This window comes from Bos taurus, chromosome 7 (assembly GCF_002263795.3).
Source record: "Bos taurus isolate L1 Dominette 01449 registration number 42190680 breed Hereford chromosome 7, ARS-UCD2.0, whole genome shotgun sequence".
NCBI lineage: Eukaryota > Metazoa > Chordata > Mammalia > Artiodactyla > Bovidae > Bos > Bos taurus.
The window spans coordinates 102,204,244-102,218,874 of NC_037334.1; the positions used below are offsets into that span (position 1 = coordinate 102,204,244).

General features: G+C 32.2%; 1 protein-coding gene across 24 annotated transcripts in view; it reads left to right on the plus strand.

The window, feature by feature from the left end:
• The window catches only part of PPIP5K2 (diphosphoinositol pentakisphosphate kinase 2), an 82,981-nt gene that overhangs the window by 62,018 nt on the left and 6,332 nt on the right, over window positions 1-14,631 (plus strand). For 4 of the 24 annotated variants that reach the window (XM_059888461.1, XM_059888446.1, XM_059888447.1 and 1 more), the window contains 7 exons: window positions 318-434; window positions 2,952-3,119; window positions 5,390-5,563; window positions 6,861-6,933; window positions 8,514-8,633; window positions 9,504-9,566; window positions 13,019-13,168. In XM_059888461.1, the coding sequence (XP_059744444.1) occupies window positions 318-434; window positions 2,952-3,119; window positions 5,390-5,563; window positions 6,861-6,933; window positions 8,514-8,633; window positions 9,504-9,566; window positions 13,019-13,168 (865 nt within the window). The other 20 variants (XM_059888448.1, XM_059888449.1, NM_001191152.2 and 17 more) reach the window with 15 other exon arrangements.

Here is a 14,631-nt window from a genome sequence, read left to right on the forward strand (position 1 = left end):
TTCCAGTTGTGTGTGGGCACTGCTGAGTTTTCCAAATTTGCTGGCATAATGAGTGCAACACTTTAACAGCATCATCCTTTAGGATTTGAGATAGCTCAGATGGAATTCCATCACCTCCACTAGCTTTGTTCATAGTGATGCTTCCTAAGGCCCTCTTGACTTCACGCTCTGGGATGTCTGACTCTAGGTGAAAGACCACACCATCGTGGTTATCTGGGACATTAAGAGCTTTTTTTGTACAATTCTTCTGTGTTACCAGAGGTAAATCAATAATTTAAAGTTTCTCATTTTGAAGATGTTCTATAATATTTTTTTAGGATCTTTCCTCTGAAGAACGCTTTCATGTTGAGTTACATTTTAGTCCAGGAGCCAAAGGATGTGAAGAAGACAAAAACTTACCCTCTGGCTATGGATATAGACCAGCTTCAAGGGAGGTAACAAAGATGAAATTCTCACTCCATAGTTACTACAGTCCTAAATTTAAATGTGACTTCTTTAAGAATTTTCTGTTATATACTGTAATTCTTATCTCAACTACTAAATAGCATGGTTTAAACTTCTTGAGGTATGGTTTGGATGGATACACATTTTTAAGCATATGAGAATTTTATATTTTATCCTTTTTCTAGATTTTTTTGGGGGGATTTTTAAGATCATTATTTAGAATGGATAACTGTAGTTTCTGTTTTTGGCTGTTGTTTTACTTGAGGACAGTCCATGCTTTACTAAACACTTGGAGTTAATTACCGCATTTTAATTCTTATAACCTTACAAAGTTAAATATGTATTCAGCTTTAAACTTTTTTTTACTAAGCTATGATACATATTGGTAAACATTCCTAAATCATAAGCGTGTAGTTTAATGGTACATCACAAAATAAACACAGTTGTAAAACAACTAGCCAGGTCATAGAATAATATCATTTGAGAAGAAATAATTGTGTCCTTCAATATCATAACCTCCCTGCTTTCTCCCCAGAGATAACTACTATCTTGACTTCTGGCACATAGATTAATTTTGTCTACTTTTGGACTTTATATAAAGTGAACTCACAAAATATGTGCTTTTTTAAGGATGGGAAGTAGATTTGGCTTCTTTCATTATGTGTTTGAAATTCATCTGTTCTTCATTTCTGTTGCCATGTAGTTATTACATTAAGTAAATATGGTGCAGTTTGTTAATCCATTTCACTGTGATGATCATTTGGTTTGTTTGCAGTTCAGGGTTTGAAGATGGATGCTTTTATGAACATTCTTTTTCAGGTCTTTTTCTGAGCATATGTATGCATTTCTTTTGGATATAAAATTGCTGGGTTATAGGGTATGCATATGTTCAGTTTTTAAAAATACAGTCAAATAACTTTCCAAAGCTACTGCCATGTCTTTATCAGCACTTGGTATGATTAGTGTTTTTAATGAGTTGTTTGGGGGATTGTGGCTTAAATTTACATTATCCTTAGAACCAGTAAGGACTAGTACTTTTTCTTATATTCATGGGCCACTTGAGTATGTTTTTTGTGAAGTGCTACTGGCTAGGACCAGTAGAGTGCTGAGTAGAAGTATTGATAGCAAGCATTCTTGTTCATTCTCAGACTAAAGCAGAAAGTATTTGGGAATTTTTACTGAAATTAGATGACCTCTGCAGGTCATGTTGAGAGACATAACACTTCTTCTAGTTTTCTCTGGACATAACACTTCTTCAGAATTGAATCTTCTAGTCCTAGGACTTGGTATATATATCTCTCTGAATTTAGTTGGCTATTCTTTATATCTTTTTGATAAAATTAAGATTGTTTTAATATCTTTTATTTGTCAGGTTAACTCCTAAATTCTTTTTTAATGTTGTCATAAATGACTCATTTAAATTTTATTTTGTTTGCTATTTTCAATTGAATTTTAACTCAATTTTTGTATAAAGATTTTATAACTGGCAACCTTCCTGTATGCTGTTTATTCATTCTGATAATTTATCCAGTCATTTTAATTTTCTATGTATATGATCATATCTCTGAATGATGACAGATGTCCAGTAAAATGTTGAGTAGATTTCGTGATGATAGGCATTCTTCTCTTTCAGTGATTTATTATTAACTGTGATGATTTTTTCTAGTTTTTTAGATATCCCTTACCTGGGTTGAAGTTTATTTTTTATACCCCTTAGTTTAATGAAGGTTTTTACATACTTTGGCTTCTTTTAGCCAGCGTTTATTTGTGAGGTTCACTGATGTAATTGGTTTTAGTTTGCCCATTCTTACTGCTTTAAAATATATGTTTCACTGTATGACCATGCCCCAATTTATCCATTCTATTTAGATGAATATTTAATATAATCTTTTTAAACTTACCTGTTTTCTGTACTATACTGTGAGACTCTTATATTTTGGGGACAGTATCTTATTCATCTGAGTCTTGACACATGGTAGTACTCAGTAAATATTGAGTGAGTCATCAAATGGTTATTATTTTGATTGTGCAGTCATCACATTTGTTAGAAATATTTGGAATAGAATTTGAATTTTCTATAACCAGATATTGTTTCAGTTTGTGCTTGAGTTGATGACATTACTGGTAACAAAACTGACCTCTGTTTTTTTTTTTAACTGTCATTTATTTATGAATATGGCTTATTTATTTGGGCATTGGATGGAATTTTATTAAGCATTTTGTTTTATATGGCTTTTTAATTGTTATTTTATTATTTCATTTATCCAGAGAGTATATGTATTTCTTGAAGTTAGGAACTCTGTCATCTGTCTTACAATACCCAGAAAAATTCTAGATTTTCATAAGAATTCATGTATCAATCCATTTGAATAAATAAACGTGTGTGTGTGTGTGTATGTGTGTATATATACTTCAAGTGACCATACCAATTGGTGGTTTAATTTGTTCATCTAAAAAGAGTGATTTGTTTTATCTGAATTTTTTTATGTTATATTCTTTCTGCATAGAATGAAGGCAGGAGAGCTTTTAAAATTGATAGTGATGATGAACCACATACTTCCAAAAAAGATGAGGTTGATCGAGCTGTGATATTGTTTAAGCCTATGGTATCAGAGCCAATTCATATACACAGGAAGTCTCCACTTCCAAGATCTAGGAAGATGGCTACAAATGAAGTAAGTATATTTGTCAGAGCATGTTTTTTTAATGAAGTAAACTAACTATATTTTAATAAAACAGAAAAGAAAATACAGCTTTAATTATTAAGCTTGGGAACCTACCAGATTTTTAACTGTCAACTTTATCAATTTTTCAAATAAATTTTTTAAAATTAGAGGCAGAAAATACAAAGATCACTTTTTTAGAATTTGGAGTTTTATAGATTTCATAACAAAGTTCAATATAAGTAGTAAAATAAGGCCTTTTTACAAACTGATCCATTTTTTTCCTTGTCACTTTTGGTTAGTCTAGTAAAGAACTTTTTAAAAAAATCTGATTTAATGAATCAGGAATAATTTTTGGTTAAAAGTAGTGAGGAATTTCCAGAGACACTTCAGCAGCAGCTGATTCCAGTAACACTGTAGGTTAAGATATGACATTCTAAATCGTTAACTTGATTGTAAAAGTCAGAATAGGAATTTGAAAATTGGATGCTGTAGTTGAAAACTTTACCTTTGTATTTAGATCTATAATTAAATAACTTGGGCTAATTCATATGCTCGATAACAAAATAACATTTAAATAGCTACTAAAATAACATTTAAAAGGAAAGTTGAGCAGTTGGAATGAAGTTTGTTAAGTAAATCTTTAATATCTATATACATTTTTATTCTTTAAATACCTTCATTTTGGGTGATTTATATTTTCTATAGGATGATTCAGCACTGATCTGAAATCAGTGCTTATGTTTTCTAAATTCTCAAGCAAAAGTATAAAGATAGGAAGCACCATCAACTTTTAAGCTAAAATATTTTTTGATGATCAAACACACCAAATCTTAAGTTAGGTATACTATCTAACAGTTGGTAAGTAAGAACATATACACCAAAAAAAAGAATTATGCTCATTTCTCTCGCCCCAAATTATACAAGTATATGTTCTTTTGATTCTCCCAGTTCAACAATTATGCATAGGAAAAGCATCTAAATAAAATACATTGTTTTATAATGGAAAGTGTGTACTAGTTAGGGTTTCCCGTGAATGGGATATTTTAAGTTAATTATAAAAGGGGATGATTAACAATTGTAGAATTTGAGGTTATTTGTTCTATTATAGCTTAATTTAAGAATGAGAAACCTGGGGTTAATTTTAGAAAATTGGGAAATGACATTTATTAATATAACCTAAAATATCATTTGTGTGAGGGCAGTGATTTTGATGATTTTGAACAAAGCAATCTGTAATTTATCAGGTTGTTTATAATTTCACCATTAAACCTTTTTCTACACTCCGAAAAAATTCTGTAACATTGATACAGTAAATGTATTCCTTGACTACATTTTCCAACAGAACTATATTTGTGAAATCGTCAACAAAATCATTGCCCTTTGTTAACTCTTAAAACACAGAACACGTTGCTAAACTTTTTTCTCATAAATATTTAAATAGTTGCTTTCAAGAGATTATTTCTATGCCATGCTAAACTTTTACTTCCATAAGGGAAATTATTCAAGTAAAACCTTGAAGACTTTTTCCAGCGTCCATCATCTCCATGGATATCAGAAGTTTGTACTTCCCAAAGACACACAGAGAAAAAGACTATTCTCTTCATTTTGTGCAAGTAGATTTTACTGTGTCCTCACTGTCTGAAATCTGAACATGCAAACATATAATCTGAGAATGTTTGCTGCATGTTTTGTCTACTGAACTCTACAAATAATCTTTGGAAGGCATAAATAAATAGATAGCATATAAGTGTAGACGAGTGCAATTTGAATCCTCCATCTCATGATCTCTAATTTTTTTTGTCTGGCAAACGAATTATCCTTTATACATTATATACACTGAAGTCTCTTTAACCCTTTGAAGGATTCTTTAGTGCTTTGGGTTGAAAAGTTTACCCAGTATAAACCTCTTAAATATCTAAAATTAAGCAGAATACATTCAAATTTTTAACATTGCCAAGATAAAAAATTGTTAAAATCTTTCCAGTTCTAAGAGAGAAGGGACAACTATTAAGCAGTATAAATATTTTGCATTTTAAGATAAGAAAGTAATTCTCATAATTGTTATTACTCACAATTAGATTTATAAGTGAGTCCTATCAATTTCTCAAATATTAAAATATTTGGCTCCCAAATTACTGTTTAATAGTTTTTTTAAAAAATTGATAAGCACAAACAAACTGTATTTTTTTTTCTTTCTGATCATTTGGCTCTGTTGTATCTAACTTTGCATGCTCTGCTTTTTTTTTTTTTTTTTTTTTTGCCCCTTTTCTCACTTCTAGGAAGAGAGCCCCCTGAGTGTGTCTAGCCCAGAGGGTACTGGTACCTGGCTGCATTACACCAGTGGTGTGGGCACTGGGCGTCGAAGACGCAGATCAGGGGAACAAATCACTTCTTCCCCTGTCTCCCCCAAATCATTGGCTTTCACATCCAGTATTTTTGGCTCATGGCAACAGGTTTTTAAACTTTACTTCATTAAACATTTTTCCTCCCCGCATTCAGAGCAACAAACAGCTGTCTTGGAGGACATCTAATCCCTTATATTTTACATCAGAGTAAATCCTTCCGTTTTTTAATTTTGAATTCATTTTAAAACACTTGTGATGTCTGACAATATTTTGAGGGAAAGAAACCACTTAAATTGCTTATGTTTAGCATTTTTACTGGAGGGGGTTAAATATCCAGGATTTTAAAATTAGTCAATAAAATTTACATTCCTGGAACTTTAGCTTGTTAATAAAATTTTTTTAAAAGGAAAGAAAAATTTTTTAATTTAATTGTCCTTTAAAATATTCAGAAATAAAGTTATATAATTTTATAGTAAGGAAATTTAATAACGTTTTCCTCCATAATTAAAAAATAGATTCCATTTGGAATTTGCTGAGAACCTAAAAATTTTTTTAAAAATATCCAGATTTATGTGGCCCTGTGTTAATTAGCAGGATACATCGAATACTGGTGATTCTCTCCCTCACTTTGTATTATCTGAAAGTATTATCTTAATTATGTACAATATGGTTTTTTTTTTTAGCTGTATAATATCTTAATGCTTTCTTTAAGATAAAAGGGGACAATGTATATGTGCCCATCAACAATATGCCCCAACAAAAGGAGTCAAAATAAATGACTTCAGAAGGACTTTTTGTGGTGACGTTTGGAAACTTAAAATACTGTGGGTTTTGGGGGTTTTTCACAATGGAAGGTCTGCTGTTACACATGACTTTTCCAAGAACTTCAGCAATTTCCTTTTGGAAATACAATGCATTGATTATAGGAAAAGGGATTATGGTATCCATTAAGGCTGTGAATATTCAAAGGTTACTCTGATAAAGCCTGTGCATGGATCAGTAATTGTATGGTGATCTCAACAGTCTCTGTCTGTCTTTTCTTTTGTTTGTGATTGTTTTTTCCCCCTTCAAATACAGGAGCTGTTTAAGAGTGGGCATTTGGCTTCTTTTAAGAGAGAGTGAAATTATATCAGTCTATAATAATTGTTTCTTTTCATCTGTCTTGTTTCATACGTGATATTTATTCTGAATGCCTGCTTCGCACCACTTCATTGCAAGGACCTCATATGAAATGGACTCCCTTCACAAGGGGATCTTGCATGATCTTTCATATCTTGTGTATTTCTACTAATATTTATCATACAGCTTATTAACCTTTGTCTGTCTGAAACAGGCTGCAAATGAAATATGGACTTTTTAGTTTATTTTACTGTTTTACTTCATTTATTTTGCTTTCCTTGTGCAGGTTGTATCTGAAAATGCTAACTACTTGCGAACACCAAGAACTCTTGTAGAACAGAAGCAGAACCCTACTGTAGGTATGTGGTCTGAAGGAAATTGTATTCCAAACCTTAAACTCAATATTTTGCACACATGTAAAACTCTTCAGAGGTGAAAGCATGACCAAATGCTATGCTTTAGTTTTTATTTAACATACACTAATTCAGAAATGTTGAGTTGTAAAGCTGGAAATACACAGTAAAGTTTTGATGAAATGAACAAGAAATGACATTAATTTTGTTTTATAATGCTTTTGAATGCCCATAACATAAACTGCTCAGTTTAATTGCCAGTGCTCATTTTTAATCTTGTATTCTATAAGTTAAAATCCCAGCATGTTTTAATTTAGGACGGAAACTTCATTTTTCCCAGTTGATAAAGTTGAAAATAGGCTACTGCATACAAAAAGAACTACTTTTCTGGTTAAAAAATTTTTCAAGTGGAGAATATTTCACTTAAAATTAATTTACCTAGTTATTTACCTGTCTAGGTATACTAGTGATCTTTTTGGTCATCTCTTAAGGAAAGCCAAAGCAAAACTAATGTTTAGTGGCAGTGTTGATTTCTTTATTGACCTATAGAACATAATTGGTTCTTAGCTAACACTCAAGCAAAGCAATGTTGAAGAAAACCTTTCTAAATTTATTTTGGGTTTAAAATCATTATTGATTTTAAAACTACATCGGATAATGACATTTTCTGTAAATAATTGTCTAAATCAGTTTAATAACAACAAATTTCATGTTTTAACTATGTATGTACTATTATTTCTATTCTAAGTATATGAATGGTCCCTTGATACCTACATACTTGAAAAAATCTTTCTTTAATTATACATATGTTACAGCGATACCTTTTGATATCCCCACGGTATTTTGCCAGATACACACACAGACACACACACACACACATTACTCCTTTCTTTACATATTGTAATGTATATGATAAAAATTTACTTAATCCTTACCTAATGGTAAAAGCTTTCCTTGGTTGTAAAGACTTTTACTACAAGTTAAGCATCAAATTGGGCTTCTTATTAATTAAGATCTTAAGTTATTTAAATATTAGAAATTTAGAGTGATTTAGGCCGAATGACCACATTGTGAAAGGAAATGTTTCACCTGGTCTTCTTGCAAATAAGTAAACTTTGATTTGCTTTATTTCATAACAGATATTGATAACTCACATTCAGGGGCATCAGGAAAGCTTCTTCATTCACAGATATACATTCAAAAATATTGATTTAATATGATTTAATTTGTGCTAGGAGAGGTTTTTTAATGTTGCCTGCTCATACAAATTGATTGACAAAATTCCTTATCATCCTAAATTAATTTTTATGATAGTGTTTTTTAATACTTTTAATATGTATATGTCTAATTATTGTGTGGGTATATTATTTTCCTCAAAGAACATTTTCTCCAGTGTAAATGCCTCCATCTGTACATATGATAAATGGTGGTGGTGACTGTATTAAGTTGACATAATAAGTGAATTGTGAGCCTGTTGAGGGCACTGCCAGATATGTGTGGTAAGAGCCATGTTGCATGCTGCATGAATTCCCAATGTGAACAGAAGAACACCCGTTGCTGTATGTATTTTCTCTAACTCCCATCAGGGTCTCACTGTGCGAGCCTGTTTAGCACCTCGGTGCTCGGGGGTTCTTCAAGCGCACCTAACCTACAGGATTATGCTCGTACTCATCGTAAAAAGCTGACCTCTTCTGGCTGCATAGATGGTATGTGCACACATGCACACACAGAATCATACCTGCACCCATGCACACACCCATGAGCATATACTTCTCAAAGGCAAGCCTAAGGCCACTGACGGATGCACATGGAATCCCATCACCCTTTGCCTAAGTGACTATCAGTGTGCTCTGTTATCCACTACTTAGGTCCATGTTTCATCAAGCAGTTAATTATAGTTAGACTTACAGTACTTGTTCAATGAGTATTTCATTGAAATATGAAATTTAGAACTATATCATGTATATTCTTTTAAATAGTTAATAAGCCATTTTATAAAGAATAAATTTATTTCATCTTTTAAGCATTTTTTTTATTCTTAACCCTTATTTTACTTCTAAATAAATAAAGTGAATGGGATGTTTATAAGAAAACATATTGGCATTATTTTTGTAAGAATAAACATAAGATGAGAATATTTTAGGATCCCTAGGTGAAGGAAATCTTCTCACTGTTGTTAATGCACCTTGAGTTTTTTCAGAAAGTCTCTTGAGGCTCATCAAAGCGTGCCCCTTTTGTTAATAGGAGTACTTAATAACCCTTTTGAAATTAGCTTTTCTAAAACTTTTTCTCATGTATCCACAAGTTTATTTTAGTTAGTAAAACATGGATTTACCAGAATTGCCAGCTCATCCTGCTTTTCTTTCTTTTGTATATTTTATTGAACACTTTGCCTCTATCATCAAGCCATTTTACTTCTTTTAACCAGTATTTGGCTTATTTCCCTCTCTCATTGTCCCTTCTGCATGTCACCTAATTCTAACCTCCTTATATATTTGTTTTTCCTCCTCTTTTTTTAAGTGTCCTTCTTTTGGTAGCTGTTACGAATTTCAGGTACCTGTTTTTCTCTTTCTCAGACGCCACACGCGGTTCTGCTGTTAAAAGGTTTTCTATCTCATTTGCTCGACACCCAACCAATGGTACGTTTTGCTTTTATTTTAAAAGATAATCCCCTGCTTCATCCTTTTTTATTTTTCTTTGATTCTAACATGTGGGATATACAGTATCATACATTGCTCAATCCTTAATTTCAATTGGCATACAATTCTAACTTATTGTTCACCCCAAATATTGATACTGTCTAACTCCCTTTTTCAGCTGTAATTTATGCAATAATTTAGCACTACTCATCAAACTTTTAAATGACCACAATGATGAGTTTTAATACTTAATTAGCATCTAAAATTTCCTTCTGATTTCTCAAGTGATCAATCTACATAATTTTAAAAATGTAACAATAAATAGTATTTATTTTCTTTTTAATTCTTAATAATTTAATGATCTTCTGAATTTCTCTTCTGATCACATGATTGTTTCATTGAGCTATTTATCTAAAATACAGGATCATACCTGTCAAATAGCCAAATGAGATGTGTCCTTGAAAAGTTCTTGGGAACCAGGGGATGCAGGTTTCACTGTGTAACATTATTGATCCCTGATTGTCTAAACAAACCCCAGCTTTGTCTGGAGCACGCTGAAAACATTTTTCAGCATTCACTTAGTCCTCCTATGGCAGTGTGGTTTGCCTCTGTCAAGCAAACAGTTTTGGGAAAGGTACCTTGCTTTTTGTTAGAATTTCGAGGGCTACTCACAGGAAGATTAGGCTAAAAATCTAGACAACCAGTTCAATTAAATTCAGTATTTGAGCCTGAAGAGGAAAATTGTGTGGCCATTACTTACACACTGAATTTTGCACTATTACAGCTTTCTTACATAGAGTTTTTTTCTTGTGGGACAAGGGAATATTTACTAATCATTTAAAAATAACTCAGAATCAAAGAATTTCAAAGAAAGCCTACATTTTTTCACTTTTATTCTGAGTGAAGTTGTTTTTAATCCCTGCAACTTTTTTTTTTCTTTTTAATTGTAAGTAAGTCTTTCAAAAATTCAAGTCAGGTTTTTCAAAAACTTTTATGAAGCTCAAGGATTGAACACAAGCTTGTTGTCATTTCCCTCCTTCTGAATCTTTTTAAGAGGACACCTAAGTAACTGCTCTAATACTTCTTGAAGGTGGAGTATCAAGATCCAATTCTCAACAAGTGAAAATTTAGCCTTAAAGCTAAATGTTCTTTTCCTCCATTGTATCTGTTTATATGCGTCTTTTTGAAGAAAAAGATCCTTATTTGATACAGCTACAGCTTCTAAAGAACCAACATATGTAAGAACTTCTTAGAAGAAAACTGAAGTCACAAGAAAAACCAAAAATCACAAAATTCTGAAGAAGAGACATTGAAGGTTTAAGACTGACTGTAGTTTTTGTGCAGAGTGCTTATGTGTTATTGTGCCAGTATTGCAAGTTTTATATAGGAGAAATATTTGCTTATTGAAGCTTTAAAAAAAAAAAAGCCTTTGTTAAGTTTAACAGAAAATAATTTTATATTCTTTTAATTTAGGCTTTTTTTTTAAAAAAAATATGGATTTTCCCACACATTGTGACTTGATGCTTATAAAATGCATCCCTTTCAACTCTAGAAATATTTCTCTTGGGTTTTCAATTTTTTTTTTTTTTGCTGTGTTGTCTTACCTGTCCTATGAATTGTCATTTGACTCTTTCTTTTACTTTTTATTTTCCTTAACTTTCGTGTTTTTTCCATCTTAACACATATCATGGACTTAACCCCTCCCCTTCATCTTTAGTTCAAGGAACATGGTGAAACAAGTATCTTCTGACAGTGCTTTACCTTATTTTCTGGGCCTCTGTGCAGAACACCTACACCTCTATAGGTGCTGGTCCGTTGCCTCTGTGGAGTTTCTAGGCTCCAGTGGTATGTTTCTATAGTTTCTAAACATGACACCAAGGTGGCTTTTTAAATTGCTGCGCTAACCCTTTCATTGTGCATTAAAGAAAAAGTTCACTATAGATAGATGGAAAAAGATATAGTCCAAAGGGACTCGATTATATTGTCATTTGCCTGTTACAAAATTTAACAAGCAAATGCAGGAAAATAGTTCTACAAAAAACTAATAAACATTCTGAGGAAAGGATTTTTTAAAAAGCCACAGTGTTTAATGCAAGGAAAGGGTTTGCGCCTTTTTGCATGAATCTTGTAATTAAAAAAAAAAAAAAGTAGTACTTGTGCAAGCCTAATTTCTTTAGTGCTTAACTTAGGTGCTTTAGCTGCTATTATGGTATTATAGTTTTGTTTTAAGTATATGTAATGTTCTGTCATGCTTTGGTTTACCCCTGGAAATCAAACATAGCAGTTTTGTAAATCCTTTGGTTGTTTTCATTGAAAAATTAGATTCTCTTTTAACTAGAGTTTCCCTATTCCAACTAAGAATTAGACAATTCTTAGGTCAGTATTTTCTCCCAAAATTAAGTATAAGTCAGTGTTAAAATGAGCACATGTCTATTGACGCAGAAAGTTTTCCAATCAACTTAAGTTTAATTAATTTTTAAGTTAAAAATATTAGACTTTATATAGAAACTAAATATTAAAAGTATTTCTTTTTGGAGGAGAATTAGTTTAAATTCTTGACAAATTAGATGCAGAAAGACTTGGTATTTTAATTGTATCTAAAAATAATTTTAAAAGCCATTCAGTTGGATAAAATGTAAATACGCAATATTTATTAAAAAGTAAATAACCTATGTCCTATTTGTTTAAAGAAGCTGTATATTTAAGTGCTTTCGTTTCATGGATGGTATTGATACATACCTGCATGGTTTGTTTCATGAAATTTTTGTATGTGTGCCATTGTTGAATGCAGAAATATTTGTATTTTGTATGGCTTTTTACTTGGCCTGACTTCACTCAGCTAGCAGTTTCCAACAATAGAATTAATTGTGTTAATTCAATCAAGGTAGGTGAAATATGTTTTGAAATTTTAATTTCAGCGTAAATGAATGGATGTTGTTTTGGGGTCACACTAGAGGTATTGTTGGCCTTGGTATGACTAGAAAAGTATTTAAAATCACTCTTCATAAGCAATTACTTAATTGTTTTTCACCAAGAAGTTACCTTTAGCATTCCAGCATCAGGGACACATTATGGCATCAGCTTATTCATCTATCAAATAGACCTGATTTTAAAAAGTAAAAACCGTGAAAACACTGTATTTTTTGTTGTTTGTTTTTTATTATTACCCCAGGTTTTTAAAGTATTACTCTTAGATTTTCCAAATACAGAATGAAATCGTGTGCATGCTGTACCTTGTTATTATATTTAAAATGAAGTCTTTGTTACATCTTGTTCCGGCCCCATACCGCATAGCATCTGGTGTCATGACTTCAGAGATCTTGTGTGTTTGCATGTGGCAGATTGAAAAGACCTAAACTGTCCAGTTCTAAGCAATGATCTTCTTTTTTAATTAATGAATTTTAAGATATCCAACTATTGGTTTTGGTTTTGTTTTTGTTTTTTCCCCTCAGGTTTTGAATTGTATTCGATGGTGCCATCTATTTGTCCTCTAGAAACTCTTCATAATGCCCTGTCCTTAAAGCAGGTGGATGAATTTCTTGCTTCCATTGCTTCTCCATCAAGTGAAGTTCCACGGAAGACCCCTGAAACTTGTAGGAAAAGTATTATTATTATTTGATTTTTAGACAGTAGATTTTATCTGAATATGAAATAATTATGAAAATATAAATTCAAGTAGTGATAGTAAGTAGAATTTTAGGGGAGAAAGGGGTATACAAGAACATTGTTTGAAATTCTTTGGTATAATGTGCAGTGTACCACTTGTCTTGACTCTTTCCCCAAATTTTTTCTCTTACCAAAAGGAGGAAGAAATCTAAGACCCAGAAGTAGAAATCAGCAATATATAATACAAAATCATAGTCTTATTTTCTACTGTCATTGTATATAATAAGCTTTTTTTAAAAGACGGGATATTAGTCTGCATTAATGCCCACGTGTTCATCCATTCAATACTTTTGACTCAGAGCTCTTAACTCAGAGCAAATTAGGGCAACAGTTTTTCAAATTGTGTTCTGTAGGAAATATTCTGAAGAGGTTAATTCCTTTGTGTAAAGTAAAGGGATTCGTGGCTAAGCCAGTTTTGGAAACTTTATTATAAGGAAAACTCCATACCCACATTTTCCAAAACTTATTTGTTGAGAAAACATTTTGGTAACACATTTAAATATTGTATAAAATTATTCTCAGGAACTTCAGTTTGGGAAATGTTCAAGGCTTCCTTTTTAAGTATAAGAAGTCAGCTGGCTGTTGTCATTTTCAACACTGTAGGATACTTTGACACACTGGAATTCCAGTTTAGGAAGCATTCGTTTTGGGAGAGAATGCTCTGCTCAGAGTTAAGAGTCTTACTAGTCTTAGTCATATGTCTGAAAAAGTGGGCTACTGTCCATGGGGTCTCAAAGAGTCAGAAATGACTGAGAGACTAAGCACATACCAAGTACTATTTCGTAAGAATACTGTAAATGTGTTTTTCCAAAGAATAAAATTGGAGGTCTTGGGATGAAAGCCACCGTCATGTGTTGCTGTGACTCTCTTCCCTTTCCTGGGCCACCACATCATGTGATTCTACAGAGGTCTGTTCAGTATATTCTGTCCACATAGTGCCCCCTGCATTTTTGCTTTTCTCTTCCACGTCTGGTGGCAGAGGTCAGCTTTCAACTGCAGAGGTATCTTGGTGTGAATGTTTTAAAATATTTCACTTTAGAAGTGGTTTGGAGAAGTCGGTTTCCATTTTAAAATGTGCATATGAATTTGTCTGATGCTGAGAATTGATAATAATCCATATGAAATAATCTGCAAGATGTACAGTCAAAGTGAGGAAACTGAAGGACATTTTTCCTTTTCCTTTCTCTGTTAGCTAATAGAAAGGCCAGTACTGTTCCTCGGTATACAAGAGAGAATCTGAATAAATAAATTCTCATTTTTTTCTTCTACCTGACTTTATACTCCATGCTTCCTTGGGGCAGGGATTTATAATCTTAAAATAGGGATTAAAGAAAGACTATAATTAGTAAATAAGTGTTTGCTGCTGTTGCTGCTAAGTCGCTTCAGTCGTGTCCGACTC